Source organism: Podarcis raffonei, chromosome 3, assembly GCF_027172205.1.
Source record: "Podarcis raffonei isolate rPodRaf1 chromosome 3, rPodRaf1.pri, whole genome shotgun sequence".
Classification (NCBI taxonomy): domain Eukaryota; kingdom Metazoa; phylum Chordata; class Lepidosauria; order Squamata; family Lacertidae; genus Podarcis; species Podarcis raffonei.
The window spans coordinates 112,202,380-112,226,342 of record NC_070604.1 but is presented as its reverse complement, the minus strand read 5'-3'; the positions used below and the strand labels follow the sequence as shown (position 1 = coordinate 112,226,342).

Sequence of the window (23,963 nt, the reverse complement as noted above, 5' to 3'; positions counted from 1 at the left end):
CACGGGTGCTGGGTTGGCGACCCTGTTCAGTTAATTTTCATGGAAGAAAAACCAGAATAGACATTTTGTTCCACTCTTCTCTTCTGTCTTCTCCCAGTACTTTTTGGTCTTAAGGACATCTGTTCTTTTAAAAAAAGAAACGAAAGATTGCTGTTATTTCCAATAGCAAACTAGCTTTGCGACTGGAGGGCTGTAACTCAGTGACGGAGCACATGCTTTGCATTCTGTTATTATTATTATTATTATTATTATTATTCAGAAGGTTCAGTCCCAGGTGTCTTCAGGTATGACTGAGAAAGAGCCACTTCCAGTCGCAATAGAAAATACTGAGCTATGTAGATTAATGCTCCATCTTTCTGTCGTCTTCTATATTTCCACACCCAATTAAAGGAAATTGCTTTATTCACGAATAACACGGAATTTTGCTATTTTTTTTTTTTTGCTGTTGTTGACTGCATTAAACACTTGTTGGAAGGGCAGAGTTAAATTAATAACTAATGATTTTAAATTATGGCTCTGTTGTAGATATTTCTATTAGATCAGGGTCATCCTGTACAATGGATGGGCATGTATATTTTAATGAACGGAACAGAATGAAAAATTATGAGTCATGCGGGGGGAGAGAAATGTACGTGCATAAACTGAGCAGTGTTAAACTTACTTTTTAGTCGCTCTTATGTTTTACTGATGCTTTTTTGACTTGTTAACCCTATAGTATGACTTAACACTGTAATTGTGATGTTTAGCTTGTTTTTTAAGTTGCTGGTTTCTTAATAGTGTTTTATAGATTATAATTGTTTGGCTGATGACTTGTTAATTATATTATACAATTTATGCTGTACTTCTAATGCTCTGCTCTGTTAATGTTATTTATTGTTTGACCAGTCTTAGAATTACATCTCTTCCCCTGCCCCCCCCCCCGTCATCCTTGCTGCTATCAATAAGTTTTTGTCCTATTCCTAGAGCTCCGATTTAACACAGTATTTCACAAAACCTAATAGCACAGTTAATGCTGCAGTTGGGAGGGCATAACCCACAATTTCTTTCATGTTATTTATCACAGCTTTCCTATCCCCCCCCCCGAAGTTTTAGTTTACAGTGCTGCCAGACACACATTGATTTTTATTTTTATTACTTACCTGTGGCCTTTTCAGACCGACTTTTTGATTTCTCTCGGGAACGAAGGACTACTGAAGTAAAATGTTAAAGAAATCCTCGCTCTCCGAGCCAGCTTTACATATTCCATAAAATAAAAAAAAGTTACAGGGGAGACTGTCATCATGTCTGCCATCTGTAAAAGGTGGGCTTAAGCTGCCAATGAAGCCGCGGAAAATGATTGGGCACAACTCTGATGTTTCCAAAGTCGCCTGGGAGCGGATGCTTCCGGGTTAGCGCCATCGACTAATGGCGGATTCCCTCTGAGCTCCGGAGGGAATCGGCTCTGCAGGATCGGGTCTTGCCGCTGCGGCGACGCGGGGGCCCTCAGAAATCACAGGCACTGAAGCCTGTGAACCTGGTGACTCGGCGGGCACCATTTGCGCCCCCCCGACCCGCGAAGGAGCCTTTTTAAAGGCTTTGGAACGGGGGACGGGGTGAGCGGCGCGGTGCTGAGAGTCGACTGCTTCTCCTGCAGAGTGAAGCAGCATTGCCATGGTCGGAGAGCGCTGACTTCTTCTTTGGAACAATTGGACTCTAAGAGTAACAACCCGTGAGTACTACGGAAATTGGTATCATAAAGGAAATTTTTTTTCAAGAATTAGGCACGATCGGGGAAGGTGTAAAAAGGAAGTCTGCCTCCCCGTCCTGTAAACAAGTTAAAGCAAAGACCTACTAACTAAGGTCGAGAGAACCTCTTTTTTCCTTCTTTGGTAAAAGACTTTAATTTCACGGTTTGGCAGTATAAGAAATCTTGCTGGAGGATAAAGGAGCTAATTTTGGGAGCTGAAGTGTCACCCTCCCGGACCCGGGAGTGTTCTGCGAGAGAGCCTGTTGATGAGGTACTAAAGAGCTTGACAGCTGTCAAATTAGCTGTCAAGACAGAAAAAGAGAACTTTGTTTCTGCTGCTTCTGCTGGTTATATCTGTTACAATTTTTGTTACAATTTGTTGAAAACAAGGAAGAACCGATACAAACTAACTGGATTTTTGGATTTGAACTGGAATGAACATTAAGAAACCAAAATCCCTCTAGAGGGGGTTTTGGGACATTACAAGAATGGCTGGAGGAGGGAGAGTTCAGGCTGAATTGGACAGAGTTTTTGTTCTCTTGGGAAAGTTACAAGGCCAAATTGATGTTTTGGCTATAAATGTTACAACTCTGGACTCAACTGTAAACAATATCATGGAACCTGATAAGGATTTGAATCAGGAAGTTTATCCAACTGAACAGAAAGAGAAACTTGACAACATTGAGAACTTGGAGAAGGAGACATATGTTGTCCCTGAAGAAAAGGAAGGAGGAACTGTAATTCTGCAGATGTTGAAAGAGGACTTGAGGTTTGACATGATGGCAATGAAGGAAAATAAGAACTTGATGTGGAAAATCTGGCCTGAATTGGAAATGGAAAAAAGGAGAGATTTCCTTATGTGGAGATCTAAAGACCCAAGGATTACAAATTTGCTTAAGGTGGAGGTTGGAGCCTTGGGGACATTTGGTTTTGAAAGGAGTAAGAAACAAGATTTGGGCCCCACCTTTAAGTATGGAGGACTGGTTGGAAGAAATATGGATCCTGAAGGGCCAGAGCTTTTCCGAGATTTGGTGTTTAATTTTAAGGATTATCAGAAAAACCAGCAGAGAGGAATTGAGAGAGAATTAAGAGCCTCGGATGTGAGGTCTCCAGGCTAATACTAGATTAAGACTGGTGGATATTGGTGGGGGACTGAAACCGGGAAAGGGGGGTGTGGGGCTTGGGAATCCAAAGGGTACATAATTATAATGTGTTTTTACTTTTATTTTGTTTTGGTAATGTGTATGAAATTTGGGAAATTCGTGGAAGGGAATCTGGGTCGACTTTAGAAAGAATGTTTTAAGAATGTGTATTGAAGTACAAGTGTTGATGTTGAAGTTTGGTAAGGTAAAATTGGTTTGTTTTAAAACGGACTAAATTAAAGGAAAATAAGGTTAGCAAAAATAAATTGAGGAAATGAATGAAAGAGAAGAAGTGAAATAATAATATGTTAAATTAAGCATAGAAATAGGTTAAAAATTATGGATAAGGATTTGCTGAATTAACAATTTGAATTGGAATACAAGAAAGGGGGTATGAGGAGGTCTGGGAAATATGTTATTGAAAAATAGATTTTGTGAACCTTATGTGTTTTTAATTTTTTCTGCTTTTTGTTCTTTTTTTCTTTTTGACTATGTTTTTTTTTGGTATTGTATTAAATTCGAAAATCTTAATAAATATATTTTTTTTTAAAAAAACAAAGTCGCCTGGGAGCGAAGGAAAAGCGATCACATTTCTTCTCATGGAGATGGGGAATCTGCTGAGAGAGATAAGCTGATGATGTGCCCCTTCTTCAGCTTTGTGGTTGTTAAAAATCCAGCAGTGGTCAAAATTGTTGTTGTTAAGTCATTTAGTCGTGTCCGACTCTTCGTGACCCCCTGGACCAGAGCACGCCAGGCACTCCTGTCTTCCGCTGCCTCCCGCAGTTTAGTCAAACTCATGCTGGTAGCTTCAAGAACACTGTCCAACCATCTCGTCCTCTGTCGTCCCCTTCTTCTTGTGCCCTCCATGTTTCCCAACATCAGGGTCTTTTCCAGGGAGTCTTCTCTTCTCATGAGGTGGCCAAAGTATTGGAACCTCAGCTTCAGGATCTGTCCTTCCAGTGAGCACTCAGGGCTGATTTCCTTCAGAATGGATCGGTTTGATCTTCTTGCAGTCCATGGGACTCTCAAGAGTCTCCTCCAGCACCATAATTCAAAAGCATCAATTCTTCAGCGATCAGCCTTCTTTATGGTCCAGCTCTCACTTCCATACATCACTACTGGGAAAACCAGAGCTTTAACTATACGGACCTTTGTTGACAAGGTGATGTCTCTGCTTTTGAGGATGCTGTCTAGATTTGTCATTGCTTTTCTCCCAAGAAGCTGGCGTCTTTTAATTTTGTCAAAATTAGGAAACGACAATTATGCACCAGGGGGTAGCCCTGCCCAGACATTGAACCCGAGGTCTCCTCAGATGAGCAGCAAGGGGAATCATAGAATCATAGAGTTGGAATAGACCACAAGGGCCATCGAGTCCAACCCCCTGCCAAGCAGGAAACACCATCAGAGCACTCCTGACATATGGTTGTCAAGCCTCTGCTTAAAGACCTGGAACGGGACCCTGCAGCCAGGGCTGTCCATGAGCCTGAGGAACCATCAGATCTGTGCACCCCTGACCAAGGACCGGAGGTCCCCACAACACCTGTTTGGGTTTCTAGTCAGCGCTCAGGTTCCCCCGCCTTCATCTCCCCCATGGGCCACAGAAGCAGAGGATGATGGACCAGTTGGGCTGTAACAGGAAACCATGGTTTCTTCTTACTGCCCGAGCCTCTGGCTTGTCCATTGACCTTCCCTCTTCCTTACATAGCCACAGGGCCGGATTTAGGTTTGATGAGGCCCTAAGCTACTGAAGGTAATGGGGTCCTTTATATGTCCAGCTGTCCATTGTCAACAACAAATTGTCGTTGTTTATTTCTGTTGAATATATAAAGGTAAAGGTACCCCTGCCCGTACGGGCCAGTCGTGTCCGACTCTGGGGTTGCGTGCTCATCTCGCTTAAGAGGCCGGGAGCCAGCGCTGTCCGGAGACACTTCCGGGTCACGTGGCCAGCGTGACGAAGCTGCTCTGGCGAGCCAGCACCAGCGCAGCGCACGGAAACGCTGTTACCTTCCCGCTATAAAGCGGTACCTATTTATCTACTTGCACTTAGGGGTGCTTTCGAACTGCTAGGTGGGCAGGAGCTGGAGCTCACCCCGCTGCAGGGATTTGAACCGCTGACCATACGATCGGCAAGTCCTAGGCACTGAGGTTTTACCCACAGTGCCAATATATGCTATATGCTAATTTATGGACCAAATAGGTAACTAAAGCCGTTTGCACATGTTGCCCGGCAACCAGTCCATGCAGAATGTAGGCACTCTATAGATAGAAATGAGCAAACCAGTGATATTTTAGGGAGCTGGCTAGCAGGCAGGGCCCATTACTTACATCATAGGAGCCTACACAACACAAAACACTGTTGCTGTATGTAGGGTGTTTTTTTTAATCTTATATTTTGGAAATGTACTTCCAGTTTTTTTCCCTTTAATTTTTTTTGGGGGCCCCCAAGAGAGTGGGGCCCTAAGCTATAGCTTGTTTAGCTTATATGTATATCCGGCACTGCATAGCCGCAAGGAAGGAACCAAAAGGTTTTGCTTCCACTTTAAAATTAAGCACCATTTCCCATTACATCTTAACGTGAGGAACTGTGGTTTTCTGGAAGAAAACCCGGATCAAGCTGTGGTTTCAGACCCTGGCCTGCTCAAACAAACCACAGTTTCCCGAGTTCGGAGGTAAAGTGGTACAGATTGTTTTAAAAGTGGTAGCAAAAGGTGTCAGTGTTTGAAAAAGAAAAGGTTCTGACCTCCTTTTTATTCCTTTGCCTAGTCCTCAGACCTTAGTTGGCACAAAGGAGTCTTTGAGAAAGAGTATTCTTGCAGAGTATTGCTGTTTTTATTCTTAAAAAGTCTTCTCCAACCACAACCGACAGCTTTTACACACACCAAACGCAACCAGCTTTCTACCATCCATCCAACCAACCAACCCACACTCCACAACACTAACATTGACCACTCTATATATACAGGTACAATTTAGTGAAAGTTTGCATGAGTCATTGTAGGCCGCTGACTCATGCTGACTAAGTTCTTTTAGCATTAAAGAAACAGCAGCCAATTTTTAGCCGTGACAAAAGGTTCTGATCTCATCCTTGTGCACAAGAGGAGGATGGTGAAGGAAATACGTTGAGTGCAACCCTTCCATGTTGTTGCTGTTGCTGTTGTTGTTATGTCATTGTTATTCTTGTTGTTTTTGTATTTATTACCTACCCTTCACCACAAGGTCCCATGGTGGATTGCCACAGTGTAAAACACAACATTAAAAACAGATAACATGCGCAGCCAGAGTGGGTCTTAAATATACCGTATTTTTCCATGTATAAAATGTTTTTTTACTAAAAAAATAATGTAGTCTTATACATGGGGGCAACCTCCCCCCATTTTCTTAATTCTGAGTCCCCCAAAATAGGGGGCATCTTATACATGGGGGCGTGTTATACACAGAAAAATACGGTACAGATTTCAAATGTCAAAAGGCCAGGGTAAAGAGGTGTGTCTTCAGCATACGATGAAAGCTGATAATGTACAGTTCACTGGCTGCCTAGGAAGTTGCAAATCTTTTACTCCAAAGCAGACATCTATTGGAAATGCTTTTTTTTTTTTACATTTCCTTTTTATGCAGGAAAGTCGAGGGTTGTTCAGTGCTGCACGACTACGTAAGAGAATTAATTCTGACTTCAGTAGCGGATGGAAAACAGCATTCTGATGATGGTGTTGATTATGATGAACGTATGTGGTGCAGCTGATAAGAATAATGGTTTTTAACCCTCTGTTTATAGCTGTTCAAAATGGACACGTTGACGTGATAAAGCTCCTCCTTCAACAAGGAGCAAATATTAATGGTCCCCACTGTTGGTCTGAATGGAATTCTCTGCACCAAGCTGCTTTTCAGGTAATCTATAAATCCATAATTTCATTTCCATATAAATAAAGTTTTACTCTTTCTCCTTCTCTCTCTTAAAATGGCAGCTTTGTGTAGTCTATGCATGCTGTTCCTTTTGGTGATTTATGACAGCCGGGTGCAGAAAAGTCAGTTTAAATGCAAATGATCGTTCTGAATAAGGCAGGAATTGTGCCGAGCGTTAAACACAATGAGCATGTTAAAATATTTAAAGTATTACACATGTTTTAAGAAATGATCAGGCATAACATGGGTGATAAATCTGTTGTTGAACATTAATTTGCTTGAAATAATTCTTTTGTCCCGATGCACTGGGGCTCCTCAAACAACAGGCAGAGGAGTTTCAGTATTTAAAAGGTAAAATACAAGCTGGAGAGTTTCATTGCCTGCAATTCCCTGCCCAAGCCAACCTCCAAAGTTCTTTGGCACAGAATGCTCTCTGAACTGCTAGAGCAGCGGGCGTTCTGGGCTGGGCCTTGCAGAATCCCGTGACTTTGATAGATTAGGCTTTAAATATAAATTTCTCCTCCGTCCCTATTTTCAGAGTGGTTGAGGGAGGAAGACACTACTAAGCGCTGGGAACCACGAACAACGGCACGATACTCAATGCAAATACATGTCGAGATCTCGCTCTGTTTTTAACAACAATGAACTCCTTTTTTACACACTTTCAGAACTACCCGGAGATATTGAAATTACTCCTCGACAAAGGAGCCGAAAAAGAATGTGTGGATGATTTTGGGATCACCCCTTTATTTGTTGCTGCGCAGTATGGGAAGCTGGAAAGTTTAAGGATACTTATATCATACGGTAACCCTTTTCTGTTTCTGTGAAGCTGCTGTCTTTCAGCAGATTTCCTTGGTGTAAGCTGGAGGGGGGGAATAACAGTATTGCCATTGTTTAATAGAAGTGGCTTATTAACAAAGTGAATGTTTCAAGGAGAAGAGCTGTAGCTCAGGGTTAGAGCACCTGCTGCAGGTCATAGCAGAGACCTGTAGCTTAGATAGCTTTTAAAAGATTTAAAATAAATTTATGGAGGGATTTATTGTTGTTATTTTGTTGCTTTATGAAAAGAAAAGTAATAGATTTACATCTCCATAAAATGCAAAACAGTTTAAAAAATAATGATTGCCGTTGCACTAATGCAAGGATTAGCTAGAGCGCAACCAGGTATCCCTTCTCTCCTCACCTGTTCATGTCTGCATCATCCCCAAATCTGCTCTGGAGGATTTGGGGACCCCCAAAAAAAGGTTTTGGGGGGCAAGTGATGAGAGGAGAAGAGAAGAGTTGAGAATAGAAGAGTGTTCTATTGCAGAGGGAGAAATCTGGGCACTGATGGACTGACATGCGTAACACGATATTGACTACAATCTTAAAGAACAAGAAATACAGTGGTACCTTGGGTTAAGTACTTAATTCGTTCCGGAGGTCTGTTCTTAACCTGAAACTGTTCTTAACCTGAAGCACCACTTTAGCTAATGGGGCCTCCTGCTGCTGCCGCGCCGCTGGAGCACGATTTCTGTTCTCATCCTGAAGCAAAGTTCTTAACCTGAAGACCATTTCTGGGTTAGTGGAATCTGTAACCTGAAGTGTATGTAACCTGAAGCATATGTAACCCGAGGTACCACTGTATAAGTCCAAATTCCTAAAAAAAAAATATAATCAATAATACTCTAGAAAGAACAGATCCAACCCCTCCCCACGAGAAAATGAGTACCATAGTAAAGGCCAGAGTCATATCAAGGTGCAAACCAACGTTTGGGCAAGAAGGGTAGTCTTAAAGCTGGTGTGTGAAAACTGACCATGTTGATGCCAGGCGTTTTACCCTTGGGAGAACATTCCACAAATGGAGAACCACTACTGGGGGAAAAAACCCTCGTTATTGCATTGCCACCTTCTGCACCTCTCTCAAAGGAGGTACACAGAGAAGGGCTCCTGGTGATGACTGAAAGGCCGGGGAAGTTGTAATGAAACCTCCACATTTGTAGGCAGTGTATCTCTGATGATCAGATATAGAGGGGATATTTGTTAATGTCATAGTCTGCTTTTGAGCATTCATTTTTTTTTTAGTTTTTTTAATTCAAAATTAAAACAAGACATATTATCCAAAAACATATCATCCTTGTCCCCCCCCATTTTTCCTCCCCCCCCGCCCCCACCCCAACTTCCCTCAGTTCCAGTCTCTGATTTCTCTAAAAATGCTGTTTTCTGCATGTTACAAAGTTGTATAGATCCTCAAACTATTTAGCTGATTGTTATCAATAAAAAGTTTGCGAATGTTCATTCAAAACCTGCCAAGGATTCCAGTTCGCTTTGTGCGTCTTCAGATACTTTTTAAAGGGTCCCCATTCATCCTTAAAGTCACAGTTATCCTTGTCCCGTAGCTTGTATGTCAGTTTTGCCAGCCCTGCATAGTCCGTCAATTTTTCTTGCCATGATTCTTTAGTTGGGGTTCCTTCAGTCTTCCATCCTTGTGCTACCAGAACTCTCGCGGCCATTGTCGCATACATGCTTTTGCTCATTCAGAGGCGTCTGGCAAGACCAGATGGGCCGTTAGTTTGACCCTTCAGTGTACTTCATAACTCCCTGAGCATGCATAGCAAGCATGCACAGTAAAGGTAATTTACAGCGGTCCTATTGAACGGCAGGAATGTTTGCAAGATGCAGAGTGCTGGGCTTTAACCACCTCTCTTATTCATTAATTACTGGGTTCTCTCTTGTCTATCAGGAGCAAACGTCAACTGTAAAGCCAAGGATCGGGCCACTCCGTTATTTATCGCTGCGCAGGAGGGCAATGACGAATGCACGGAGCTGTTGTTATCCAGCGGAGCAGATCCAAACCTGTACTGCAATGAAGATGAGTGGCAGTTACCTATCCACGCTGCAGCAGAAATGGGGCACAGCAAGTAGGTTCTAGAAGAAGCTGCTACAATTTCCAAGCAAACAAAGTTGTCACTAGACTTACCTTGTACTCCAGGGGTAGGAAGGTAAAGGACCCTTGGACAGTTAAGTCCAGTCAAAGGCGACTATGGGGCTGCAGCGCTCATCTCGCTTTTCAGGCCGAAGGAGCTGGCGTTTGTCCACAGACAGCTTTCCGGGTCATGTGGCCAGCAGGACTAAACTGCTTTTGGCGCAACGGAACACTGCTGGAAACCAGAGCGCACGGAAACGCCGTTTACCTCCCTGCCGCAGTGGTACCTATTTATCTACTTGCACTGGTGTGCTTTCAAACTGCTAGGTTGGCAGGAGCTGGGACAGAACAATGGGAGCTCACCACCATCACATGGATTCGAATGTGGGGACGTGGGTGGCGCTGTGGTCTAAACCATTGAACCTCTTTGGTTTGCCGATCAGAAGGTCCAGGGGTAGGAAGTTCCATTGGCTATGAGGCCAGAACCCCACTTGAGCTGGGTTGCAGGGCTTACATCAGTGTATCTCTGGCTGAACTGGCATTAGGGACATGTGTTGGCGCATCCCTGGCTGAGCCTTGACTCAGCCAGCAAATCTGCTGAATGCAAAGTCTCTCATCCAAGTAGATCTTAGGTGTAGATTGCGCTTCAAATCTATGTAAACCAAGATTTACCGTATTTTTCGCTCCATATGCACCTTTTCCTCCTATAAAGTAAGAGGAAAATGTGAGTGCATCTTATGGAGTGAATGGCGCTGCGCAGAGAGGTAGAGCTGCGCAGCGCCCCTTCAGCGAAGCGGGAGGAGGAATGGAGCCCCTTCTGTTCCTCCTCCCGCTTCGCTGAAGAGGCGCTGCGCAGCTCTCCCTATCTGCACAGCGCCTCTGCGCAGAGAGGGAGAACTGCGCAGCGCCCCTTCAGCCACGTGCCTGGCTGGAAGCCGGAGGAGGAACAGAAGGGACTCCTTCTATTCCTCCTCTCGCTTCGCAGCGAGGCGCCTGTCCTGTGAAGCCGGAGGAGGAACAGAAGGAGACCCTTCTGTTCCTTCTCCAGCTTCGCTTGAAGAGCGCTGCGCAGTTCTCCCTCTCTGCGCAGGGCCTCTCCTTCGCGGGAGAGGTGCTGCGCAGAGAAGGAGAACTGTGCAGCACCCCTTCAGCGACTTGCCTGCCATTGCTTCTGCCTTAGCCCTGCGCAGCCTCTTCGGGCAGGGGGCGCTTTCATCCTGCTGCCCTGAAGACGCTTGGCACGGTTATCCCAGAAGCCAGAACAGCCACACGGTATCCCAGAAGCCAGATCCCTCTTGCTGTCATGGCTTCTGGGATTCAAAATATTTTTTTCCTTGTTTTCCTCTCCCCCAAACTGGGTGCGTCTTATCATCTGGTGCATCCTATAGAGCGAAAAATACGGTAACTGCATATTAATTTCAACGCTATATTTTAAAGTAATTTACAAATGTGTGATCCTCACCCCCCCATCCATTAAGGATCAACCTGTTTTAAACCCTGGAATCACTGTTTTAATATTTATGTAACATTGAAAGATGGTTATGTTGGGTTGCTAGTTTTTAAAGTGCCAGGAAAGATTTTGCTCTTGCACTGAAACCTGTAGCAATAACAAGCACTTTTCATATCCTTAGTATACTACGCTTGCTCGTACCCGTTACTGACCGGCTCTGTGGCAGCGCCGAAGGCAAAGTGAGCCCTGTCTACTCTGCAGTCCTAGGCGGTCATGAAGATTGCTTGGAGTTATTGCTTAAGGAAGGTTACAGCCCAGATGCCCAGGCTTGTCCAGTCTTTGGCTGCAGGTCACCCATGCCCTTGGCTTTCCAAAAGGGGTAGGTATCAGCAGGAACTGGCAGGAGAGGGTGGACAAATTCGGTGGCAGTGATCACTCAGAACCTGACATAAAATAACTTGTTGTTGTTTAGTCGTGTCCGACTCTTCGTGACCCCATGGACCAGAGCATGCCAGGCACTCCTGTCTTCCACTGCCTCCCACAGTTTGGTCAAATTCATGCTGGTAGCTTCGAGAACACTGTCCAACCATCTCTTCCTCTGTCGTCCCCTTCTCCTTGTGCCCTCCATCTTTCCCAACATCAGGGTCTTTTCCAGGGAGTCTTCTCTTCTCATGAGGTGGCCAAATTATTGGAGCCTCAGCTTCAGGATCTGTCCTTCCAGTGAGCACTCAGGGCTGATTTCCTTAAGAATAGAGAGGTTTGATCTTCTTGCAGTCCATGGGACTCTCAAGAGTCTCCTCCAGCACCATAATTCAAAAACATCAATTTTTTGGCGATCAGCCTTCTTTATGGTCCAGCTCTCACTTCCATACATCAACTACTGGGAAAACCATAGCTTTTACTATACGGACCTTTGTTGGCAAGGTTCCATATTGCTGTGTAATATATGAAGGTTCCATATTGCTGTGTAATATACTGTGTTCCATATTGCTGTGTAATATATGAAGCTGTCTTCCCCCCTCTGTAGAGCTAAACATACGTATGGACTTTCTGAACTTTGGTGCTGGAATTCCACATGCGCCCTCGGCAGGTTTAACCAACGTGGTACCTTCCAGATGTTGTTGACCTTCAATTTTGATCAGCCCCAGCCAGCAGGGAGAAAAGTCAAGGTTGATAGGATCTGTGGTCCTGCAACATCTGGAAAGAACTACACTGGCTATTCCTGCTCTAGGGCTTTCTTTTAAAAACAGGGGTTCCCTCTCAGGCTGCAATTGTGTAAACACTAACCTGGGAGTAAGCCCAATTAAATCCATGAGGCTTCCTGATGAACAGGCAGCCACAGAATTGCACTTCTGCCTGGTGTATACTAGTTCTGGGTCGTATCCAAAGAACCTGGCAAGGATTTCCTTGGGGAAGTTTTCCTCTTTGAAGCAGAGGCTTGTCGAACACACATTCAGTCTAATTTCCTTGCTTTCAAAGGGTCTTTATCAGCAATCTCTGTCTCTAGGGAACTTGACATGATTTTGTAATTGAGTCAAGTATATTCTTAATTAGCATAGAACTCTCTCTCTCTCCCTCTCTCCCCTCCCCACCCATCTCCTTCTGCTTGAAATGGCTGCTTGATTCTCTCCTAATATCAATCTCTCATTTTCCTTTTAAAAAAAGAAGATAATGTTATTAGCATGGATTCTGCTGGGGTTTCCTTTCTATATTACGCATGGAGGGTGCAGGAGGAATGCTTGTTGACGCAGTTTGGTTTTTCCCCTCTTCCAGCTTACAGGAAAGGAGAAATTCTGAAACGCATTAAAACAGAAATGCATTTATCAGTCCAGAGTTTCTCAAACGTGATATGTGTATCTGTTGCTGGTCTCAAAGTCCTTTGTCATATTTTATTGTGTATTTATATCATTCTTGCCTTTGTCAGTCTTATTGCAGTGACTTCTAATGAACCCTAAAAAAAATAATCATATAAACTGGATTTCTTTTAAAACCCTAGTTATAAGCCCTGCTTGGTGTGGCAAAGGTTGGGTTTTTTTCCTATTAGCATTTGCTAATGTTAATATTTTACCTATTTTGAATTTTGTTCTAGTGGTCTCTCTCGAGATATTTTTGCTTTTATCATAACTCACCTTGAGCATTCAGGGAGGCATCACTGCAGATATTATTTTTATGAAATTATGATAATTAACAACCTTGGTAGAAGTAACGGGAAACTGTCCAGGCAGCCTCAGGGAACTGTCCTACATAAGTTACAAGAGACTTGGTTTTCCAAAAACAAATTCTTTTTACGTAGAGATGGATCAAACATACAACCCTAAGCCCAAATTATGTGGACTCCTGGAGACAAGATTGCAGCCGCTTTGTTCTTCCTCTGTGTCTGCTGCATTGCTGTGAGCTAAGCCATGGTTTGGCTGAGCAGGCTTGCGGTTTCTTCTGCTCCAGACAATAACCGAGGCTTATAACCAAGGTTTTTTCCTTCGGCTTATAGCTTGTGGTTTGTCTGGAGCAGACAAACCAGAAGCCCAGATTCAGAGAAGCCAAACCATTGTTTATAAGCCAAACCATTGTATATAAGCCAAACCATTGTTTAGCTCGCAGCAGCAGCAGCATTACTGGAGGAAGAGCAAAATGGCTGCTGTCTCCTCTCTAGGAACTCGCATGCTCACATATTAGCAGCAACCCATGGGTTTGGCTTTGCACTATGCATGAACCAACTCGTGTTTTCAAAACCTGGATGCTTTCAGTGCTTTTTTACTTTCTTCCTATCTGCTTAGTTTCAAAAGCTATTTAAACTTCCAGTAATATAAGTAGACACCGAAGAAGAAACAGGAGGGTAACCAGTGAGAAAGACATCATCCCAGTTTGTAAAGAAGGACGTACTTTCAGTTTAACCAGTTCCCCATACTAATGGAAATGGCTAACGTCTGGCAAGAGTAACATGGCTTGTCGCAGATTCAATAAATACTGTTAGAACTTCAGTGATATATCAAGGAAGTCAGCAGTTTTCAAAGTGTTGTGGGGGACCCAGGGCTTCCTCTGACTAAGGATCTGCTTTCTCAGACAGTTTGTCCACCACTGTGGATCTTCTCCTGAAATGTGTGGTTGCGGGGGAGCATATGCACGCATGATTTTATTTGTATGCTGCTTTCCCACAGTTCAAACCATGCTCAAGGCGGCTTACAACATGGGGGAAACAATACCTAACTGCAACATAATAAAAGTTGTTGTGGTGGTGGTTTAGTCATTTAGTCATGTCCGACTCTTCGTGACCCCATGGACCAGAGCACGCCAGGAACTCCTGTCTTCCACTGCCTCCCGCAGTTTGGTCAAACTCTTGCTGGTAGCTTCAAGAACACCGTCCAACCATCTCGTCCTCTGTCATCCCCTTCTCCCTGTGCCCTCCATCTTTCCCAGCATCAGGGTCTTTTCCAGGGAGTCTTCTCTTCTCATGAGGTGTCCAAAGTATTGGAGCCTCAGCTTCAGGATCTGTCCTTCCAGTGAGCACTCAGGGCTGATTTCCTTAAGAATGGAGAGGTTTGATCTTCTTGCAGTCCATGGGACTCTCAAGAGTCTCTTCCAGCACCATAATTCAAAAATAATAAAAGTAGTCATATGCAATTGATAAAACATCAAAAAATACACAACCAAGCTGAACAATTCCCATATGAATCACAACACCTAAAATATAGATACGAAAACCAAACAGCTACCACTCACCCACAAACAACACCCCAGTGTGATTTGCAGTTGTTCCTCTGTAGGCCTTTTGGTGCTCAAGTGCAGACATTTTGAAAAACAAAACTGCATTAACGAATGTGTGTTTTTTGAACATTGGTTGCAGGTCTGGCTTAATCCTCATTCTTCTGAAGTATGGGATCACGCTTTCTGAAGCAGATTTAGGCCTCTGTCTGCATGATGGAAGGTTCTCCTTATTTCAGCATTTCTTGAAGCGAGGCTGTAAGCTTCCACGCAGAGAGCACCGGACGGAATTTACGAAGAATGCAATTCTTGCAGGAGACAAGCACAAAGAATGGTTGCCGTCCCTCCTGTTGGCTGGGTTCAATCCGGTGCATCTCCTCAATGAATCATGGTAAGCAAGATTACATACAGATACACACACACACACAATATATATATATGACATGCGCCTTCACCGAACGATTTCAATGCATGTGAAAAATGTATTTATTCAGGCAAGCCTTTGGGGGAAGGGGTTAACGTTTCCTTTTATTCTGATTCACATTTGTGAATTTTCTCCGTGTTGTTTTATACCTTGTTCTGTTTTTAATCAAAGTTTTTTAGTGGTCTCTGCATTATCGGAAATAAAATGCACTGTGCATGTGTGAGCAGCATACACACACGCATGTATTCACTTGTGTGTACATGCATGCATATAGATGCACACCCACCTTGTCTATTTGTGGTTTTTTACTTTGCAGATGCGCTGCACTTAATAGCTCTGGGTTTTTCTGTCGGCACAAGCATTTCTTTCTTCTTCTTTTAAAAATAATTTTAAGAATTGATTTTGTTAAGAAGAAGTACAATCGTAACAAAAAGAAAGAACATCACAGCCTGGAAGGGCAAAAGTACAAAAGTACAGTGCAACTCCGAAGGAACAGTAAAGTATTAACTCCTACGAGGATTCCCTTTACAAATGAAACAGATATGTAAAAATGAAAGTTTGCCAATGAAGGCTTTCCCCCCCACCTGTGAGTTGTGTTATTATTTAACATAAAGGTACTATAAAGCCTTAGATGAGACAGTCATCTGCATATGTAGTAGACCCGCAGTGTACGCACATTTAACTTGTGTGCATTCAGCTTTATGTGCTTGACAAAAAAATTAAAAAGTGGCTGGAAAAAACTTTGACAATTTCACCTGCCGTTGTAGCCAATGTGTCTTGACTATGTGCAATTTTGCCTTTATGCGCTATTTTAGAATATGGTTCCTGTTGCAGGTAACGCCAATTCTCTGATTCAGTTAAATAAGCACGGTACAGTAATTGGAAGCAGACTCCTCTGACTGTAGCCTCTTTCTCCCAAATGCTCTCCTTTCCCATGACAATTTCCTCTCCCTTTTAGCCATGGTGTGGTGTTATGTCAGCACCAAGGCCAATTCTAACCATGGTTTGTGAACCAGCTTCAGGTCCTCTTTTCAAGCTTATCATTGTTGGCATGAATCTCAGGGCATATGTAACACTACACAGTGGTTAAATTGACAAGGAGTTTGCGTGCAAAAAAAGGGGGAGTGAATGAGTAAGGCATTCCTGATCAATTAACCATGGTTACGACTGAGGAAAAACTGCCTCTAGTGGACATCCTGGTTAGCATTTAACTAGGGTTAAGTTCAGGTTTTAGCCTTGATTAGGACTCACAATGGGGATTTCTGTGGGGGAGATTTTAGGGGCAAAGGAAGCGCATGCTCTTGCAGCCCAATCCCTTAACCATGGTTTCAAGAGCGTTATGTCTGCTCCAGCCCCAAGTCTGAAAAAGAAGCAGGCTTGGAATAAAGGTAAAGGTAAAGGGACCCCTGACCATTAGGTCCAGTCGTGGCCGACTCTGGGGTTGCAGCGCTCATCTCGCTTTATTGGCCGAGGGAGCCGGCGTACAGCTTCCAGGTCATGTGGCCAGCATGACTAAGCTGCTTCTGGCGAACTAGAACAGTGCACGGAAACGCCATTTACCTTCCCGCCAGAGCAGTACCTATTTATCTACTTGCACTTTTTGACGTGCTTTCGAACTGCTAGGTTTCCAGGAGCAGGGACCGAGCAACAGGAGCTCACCCCGTCGCTGGGATTCGAACTGCCGACCTCCTGATTGGCAAGTCCTAGTCTCTGTGGTTTAACCCACAGTGCCACCCGCGTCCCTAGGCTTGGAATAGAAGCGAATAATTGTTGACAGACAGTGAAACTGGAAGAGAAGCGACGGCAGAACCTCCTTACAGGGAGAACATAGTGTGGATCTTTCACAGACTTGTGTTCTGTGTTGAATTCCAGCTGTGTTGACTCATCACCGAGGGCAGGAGGTCTGTCTCCGTCAAGTGAAAGGAAAAAACAACCCGTACGCTGTGTTTCTAAAGGTTTCAGCAAGGGGGCAGGGAAGGCACGTGCAGACCCGCTTCTATGAGAAAGGGGCACAAAATGCCTTTTCTGTGCTGTAAAAGGGCAGGAATCATCTCGTTGCTGAACACACAAGACTTGCAGCTGGGTTAAAATAATAAAAAAAGAGCCCTGTATTCCGAAGCAAAACATTAAAGGTCACTGGATGCAGGCAGCATGAAAAAGGTTCTTTTAACTGCTTCGATCTCTAGGAAAGACCCCTGTACCTTGAAGGCTGCTTCCTTAAGGGAAGCAAAATATAAATCCTTTAATTATGGCACTTGGACAAGCTTATGGTTTCCAACTGGCAGCCCGCTTGCCGGGTGTAATTTAATACTAGGGGTGGGCGAGCAAAGCAAGTATTGCTGAATTCATCAAGCCGTCGAGAGCCTAAGTTTACAGGCCCCAAGTGCAGCTCAAAGCTGTTCAGCTAAATGAAATGATGTTCTAGTTGAAGGATGATTTCTACCGGGCAGGAGAATCCATATGTACGTTGCACCTTTGACAAGTTTAGCAAGCCCTGGTTCAAACTGCTTGTGTGTGTTTCGGCCTGGGTGTGTTTTAGGGCAGGGGTTTGGGAGCCACATATTGTTGGATTCAAGCTCCCATCATCCCCAGCCAGCATGGCCAATGATCAGGAAGCCCCGATCTAAGCTTCATGGGCACATTCATCCCCATGGACACCAGCTCTGACTTTCTTGGGTTGATCAGGAGTCTTACTGGATGAGGCTATGGGCCCAACCAGTCCAGCTCTCTGTTCTCAGACTGGTCAACCAAGCAGGACTTGAGTGCAACCGTACTGTTGCGGTTTCTGGTACCTGGTCTTCAGACGCATATTGCCTCCAGCAAAGGAGGAAAAGTCTGCAGTGAATTTTCCTGTGTTTACCTGGAACACAAGTAGGGTGGCTCAGGGTCCCCCCATCCCAGAGGGAGTTCACACAGTCAAGTGAAAATGTAAACGCCCCCTCCGAATGTTCCCTGATCAACACAGGTCAGGGGAAGCTCAGGGACTGAGCAGACAGGACGATGTACAATGTGATTTTGGAGATGAGACTTTGATGCATTTGATGCAAAAGCTCTCCTAATAACCGAGTTATGCTTGAACGTAGGGTTTCCTCTGTAAGCAGTGACACTCTCAACTTCCTTCTGGAGTTCACTAACTGGAAGAGGCTTCCCTGGGACGTGGAGCAGATCCTTTCTGACCACAAAGAAACCTCCGCCTGGGTGACTCGCAGTCACTTCAGTAAGTGACTCTATGCAATCTGTTTTATTTCATGGCATAGATGACAAAACTGCTTTTGGGGCTGACATGCATTACGAACGCTTGGGCAAAATAATGTGGAGCCTGTAAAAGAAGTGGTACGGATCTTGATCCAGAGTAATTGTGTTTCACAAAAATCTGTGCTTAGCTGTAGAAGGCTTCGTTGCCAGGCAGACTGCGAAACCTGCCATGCTGGGTGAAGGTTAGGCTATGGCAGAGGCTTTACTCTGATGGCAGGGGCCTCTAAAGCAGAGGGCACCCACTGAAAGTGTGAGGGGGTAGCGGTGACAGTGGAAGCTGTATCCCACCAATGGTAGTTTATCTCCCCCTGCTCCACAAATGGCTGAGAGAGGTGGTGGAGCCAGACTAGCCTAGAATCTGTTGCATCCTAATCTGGTCCAGTTTCTTGGACCAGATGGCTCTTCTAACTCTTATCATAACCCTGATCCAGGCTTCTTGGCAGGGCTGGCTTGGAGAGGTGAAAACCAGCAGTTTTATTGCCATTCTGCACTCTGGTCGGCACAAGGTTTATGGGTGTGATAGAGGCTTCACTGCACCATTTAGCCTTGTTGCTCCCAGCTGGGAGTTAGAATTCAGGGATGGGGAACCTGTGGATCTCTAGATGTGATCTGAACGATGATGGGAGTTGTAGTCCGGTCCAGTATACCTGAAGGAGCGTCTCCACCCCCATCGTTTTGCCCGGACACTGAGGTCCAGCGCCGAGGGCCTTCTGGCAGTTCCCTCACTGCGGGAAGCCAAGTTACAGGGAACCAGGCAGAGGGCCTTCTCGGTAGTGGCGCCCGCCCTGTGGAATGCCCTCCCACCACATGTCAAAGAGAACAACTACCAGACTTTTAGAAGACATCTGAAGGCAGCCCTGTTTAGGGAAGCTTTTACTGTTCAATAGGTTATTGTATTTTAATATTCTGTTGGAAGCCGCCCAGAGTGGCTGGGGAAACCCAGCCAGATGGGTGGGGTATAAATAATAAATTATTATTATCATCATAGTCCAGCAACACGTGGAGAGCAGCTTGTTAATTCTCCCTGCCCTCAGTGTAGGATGTTGCTGTAAGTTTGAGGGCTAAGAAGGGCTGCAACCCCGAGAGCCATTGCCAGCCGGAGTAAATAATTTTGAGCTAGATGACTGGTGGACAGACTCCTTCCTATGCAGTACAAGCTGGTTTCAGAGCAGAGGCGTCCATACAATGCGGCTCTTCCAATTAGCCTTCCCAAATCAGTGGGTATATATAAATGATCCTGTCGTTCTGCTTGATCCAGCTCTGGAGATAAAGGTCAGCCAATTACTTCTGGCAGTGGTGAAGCTCAGGACCACCTGCCAGGGAGAAAGAAAAGCGCAGATACAGTATGGAATCGTCAGTTGCTAACTAGAGACTCGGGAGAGTGAAATACCATTTTTTAATAATAGAAAGGTTAGGCTAGACTCTGATCAGGAAATGTCTTTCTTTTTCTCTCCTGTGTACAAGGCCAGCAAACGTATCAGGATGGTTCAGTCTGAATATTTGCTTAATTACCATCTCTTCGCAGTCTCCCTTCAGTTCACTTACTCGCTGGGCCCTCCCCTGCCCTCAATATTTTCATTATTTTTCTCTCTTGTCTGTTTAAAAGATCTGCAGTATTATTATTTTTTTTAAGAATAAGGCAGATGGTGCTATTTAATAGAAGGGAGCTGGTTTCAGTCTTATATTTTAAATTTTATAAACAAAACAAACCAACACTGAATTTGCAAAGCAAGTCTGTGGGCTCAGGAACTCTTAATGCAGATTAGATATGTCTTGACTGCTAAGTAGATTCAGGGCAGAAGGAAGAAAGGCTTCTCTAAACAGTGCGTGGTGCATTTATGGAATTCGCCGCTGCATGGTGTGGCGATGGCTGCTCGATTAGATGGCTTTAAAAGGAGCCAAAACGAAGTCCTGGAGGGGCAGCCTGACCTGTGGTTGTTAACTATGATGGTTTTATGGAACAATTGCAGAAGGGAGCTTGAAGTCCTCTCGGTTGTTGTGCCCCATATAATTCTGTTTTATTTTTCTGCGACAGAGCACATCCCTCCCTTGTCTCATCTCTGCCGTCTGGAGATCCGGTCACTTTTGACGAGCGATCGCTTACGGTCAGACCAGTTTATCCGCCAGCTGCCATTACCTGCTTGCCTGCAGGACGCCTTACTTTACAAAGACGTTTTGAGAAGCTATGCCATTTCGGAATCTCAGCTTAGACTGGGCGATGTGTACCAACAGAATGCCCCGCCACCTCTTTCCAGTTCAGGAAACACGGAGAGACGAGAAAACACGAGAACTGAAGCAGGCTCCTCATAGTGCTTGAGGCTTCTGGCTGTCATAAGAACCGTGTTGTGGTGCTCAGTGCAATGATAGACCTCTCCACTGCTGCCCGTGTTAGGATATCCTCTCTTCAGAGACTCTTTAAACTCTTGCTCAGAGGCTTTCAGATAAGCGTCCAAGCGCCGTTCTCTCTCAAAGGAGTTCAACATTCAAATGGATGAAAACACTTGCAAAGGCATAAATATTGCCACGGATCATTCCAAATAAAGACGCATTCCCTGTAAAGTTGGTTGATTTATTTTGATTGTCATTGATTGTTGATTTCTTACCTGGCTTTTTGCCAGGTCTTAGGCTGTGTTACAATACAATACAATACAATACAATACAATACAATACAATACAATACAATACAATACAATACAATACAATACATACCTTTATTGGCATTAAAGACATTTCAAATCCGTGGAATAAATTTAAAAGGGACAGGAGTGAGGCCGTTGAGGGTCACAAGGCACTCGGTTGTTCTGCTTCACACCTGTCTATTCCCTAGAGCAGGCAAACACCGGCCCTCCAGATGTTTTGGGACTACAACTCCCATCATCCCTAGCTAACAGGACCAGTGCTCAGGGATGATGGGAATTGTAGTCTCAAAACATCTAGAGGGCCCTGTTTGCCTATGCCTGCCCTAGAGGGGTGATTCATTAAGAACCCTTTTGGGTGAGATGGAGATTGAAAAGGAAGTCACGGAGGTAGTAACGTCCTTGTCCCTGTCCACCAAGAGGAACCTCATTTGGCTTTTTCTCGGAGCCGTGGGTTGCAGGCCTAGCGTCTTGCTCAGCATCTGTTTGCGGAGTCTGCTGTGCAAAGGGCAGTCCAAAAGAATATGGTCCAGTGAATCTGGCACTCCCTGTTTGCAGGCACACAGGCAGGCTTTATAAGGAATTTGCGAGTATCTACCTGTAGTCATGCGGAGGGGAAAGCATTTAGTCTTGCGAGCATAAAAGCTCTTCGTTTACAACAATATAGTCACGCAGTTGTGAAAACAAGTAAAACAATCTATGCAAAATCCATTCTAAAAAAGCAGCACAGATTCAACAAAAGAGATGGTTCTCGCAAAACAATCTTGGCTTTAACGATTATAATACATGTAGATACCACCAATTGCCAAAGTGGCTTCTAAACAGTTTACAGATGTCAACCCAATTGTAAAACCCCTACGTATAATTAAAACACACTCAATAAAGCAAGGTATCCCATTGTTGCTTTCCTGCAGCTGATATAAAAGGCATTGCTTCTTTAGTCTTCATTCTACAGCCGCTATCAATGCAGGGTCTCCAGTTATAAATTGTCTCTGATATCAAGGCTCAGACAAAACCCCGACTAGCACAATGCAAAGCCACTGCTGGTTTAAGGAGGTAATACTGACCTGTACCAAGCAGGTAGGTAGGCCAGAGTAGAGGGGAAGAATCTCGGGCCCAGAGGCAATATGCGTCCCTCTAGACCAGGCATAGGCAAACTCGGCCCTCCAGATGTTTTGGGACTACAACTCCCATCATCCCTAGCCAACAGGACAAGTGGTCAGGGATGATGGGAGTTGTAGTCCCAAAACATCTGGCAGGCCGAGTTTGCCTATACCTGCTCTAGACCCCTGATGGCTTTCAGTATTCTCTCTAGGCCAGACACCCCACAAGACCTTCTTGTTGCCTGGCTGAAATGCTGGTTATGTTCAAATAACGGGGGTAGCCTTTTAGCCTCAAGGGCCACCTTTGACCAGTGGGCAGGACCACCCACCTATCAATCATCCGGTATTACATTGGCCTCGTGGGGGGGGGGGGTCTGTGGAGGTAGGGAGATGAACGAACTTGAATTAATTTCTCTTTCGACGTGGTGATGGTCTCCTACCCAGCCTCACTGGAGAGCCTCGTTTACAGGCAGCTACCCTTAGGGCTACATCCTCTGAGCATGCCCTTTGACCCAGCCACCGGTCACTTCTGTTGCTCTCAAGCAGTGGTCTGGGAAGAAGCCAGTGCCCTGCTGGCCACATTTTGAGGGCGGGGGGCTCTGCCCTTCTTTGTGCCTCCCAGGGAGGCTGGCAGAGCGCTAGTGCTGCTGCAGCTGAAGGCAAATGGGAAGGAAGAGGTGTGAATGGCTGCCTGCATCTCTGCGACCCCTTTCCCTCCCCAGCCACTTCCTCTGGCTCCAACCATTTATTTTGAGGCATCTTCACTTGAGACTCAGGACGCGGGTGGCGCTGTGGGTTAAACCACGGAGCCTAGGACTTGCCGATCAGAAGGTCGGCAGTTCGAATCCCCGCAACGGGGTGAGCTCCCGTTGCTCAGTCCCTGCTCCTGCCAACCTAGCAGTTCAAAAGCACATAAAAGTGCAAGTAGATAAATAGGTACCACTTTGGCGGGAAGGTAAACGGCGTTTCCGTGGGCTGCTCTGGTTCGCCAGAAGCGGCTTAGTCATGCTGGCCACATGACCCAGAAGCTGTACACCGGCTCCCTCGGCCAATAAAGCAAGATGAGCGCCTCAACCCCAGAGTCGGCCACGACTGGACCTAATGGTCAGGGGTACCTTTACCACTTGAGACTCAAGAGCGTTTCCCTTGACCTTCCCATTCTCCTCTTCTTGCAGTCTTCAGTTCCTTAGCACAGAAAGGTAGATTTGCATGGCAAATGGCTCCCAAATCCCTGAATTTACAGAATGGCTCCTCTTACGCTGCAATTCCACTCTGGGGAAAGACAGAAAAAATTGCAATGAGAGCAGTTTTCTGCTAACAGGAGTGAGCATCAATATTTCATACGCCATTCAGACTGAGAAGATGAGAAGATGGGAACCTAGATGGGAATAATTTCTTCCCTTTTTCTGTACTTGTGGTGCGACGGTATTAATTTATGGTGCTGCGGAAATTCTGAGTTTCTCCTTTAGGATAGACTTGATTTATCACTCCTACAAAAGGGGGGGGGGATGAAATAAAATGTAGCGTATTTTGGCTTTTTATAGGAATGGTGCTGATTGCATTTGACATCACCAAAACAGCCTAGTGCAGTGGTTAGAGCAACCTTGTAAATAACTCCCCAGAAGTCACTGGCCTACCAAAAAAACCACTCCCCACTGGAGTTTGGGAGAGGAGGGATGGATTTCTCCTGGTTGTTCTCTAGCAGCCAATTTAGTTTCGGTGC

At 44.9% G+C, this 23,963-nt stretch overlaps 1 protein-coding gene across 6 annotated transcripts in view; it reads left to right on the top strand.

Annotated features, from left to right (window-relative positions):
* ASB3 (ankyrin repeat and SOCS box containing 3) overlaps nucleotides 1-21,060 on the top strand; it is a 50,411-nt gene extending 29,351 nt beyond the window's left edge. For all 6 annotated transcript variants that reach the window (XM_053383628.1, XM_053383627.1, XM_053383629.1 and 3 more), the window contains 7 exons: nucleotides 6,641-6,753; nucleotides 7,437-7,572; nucleotides 9,491-9,668; nucleotides 11,305-11,502; nucleotides 14,965-15,213; nucleotides 18,330-18,463; nucleotides 20,537-21,060. In XM_053383628.1, the coding sequence (XP_053239603.1) occupies nucleotides 6,641-6,753; nucleotides 7,437-7,572; nucleotides 9,491-9,668; nucleotides 11,305-11,502; nucleotides 14,965-15,213; nucleotides 18,330-18,463; nucleotides 20,537-20,811 (1,283 nt within the window). In that variant the 3' untranslated portion in view covers nucleotides 20,812-21,060. The remainder of the gene's footprint in view (nucleotides 1-6,640; nucleotides 6,754-7,436; nucleotides 7,573-9,490; nucleotides 9,669-11,304; nucleotides 11,503-14,964; nucleotides 15,214-18,329; nucleotides 18,464-20,536) is intronic.
* Nucleotides 21,061-23,963: the final 2,903 nt, after the last annotated feature.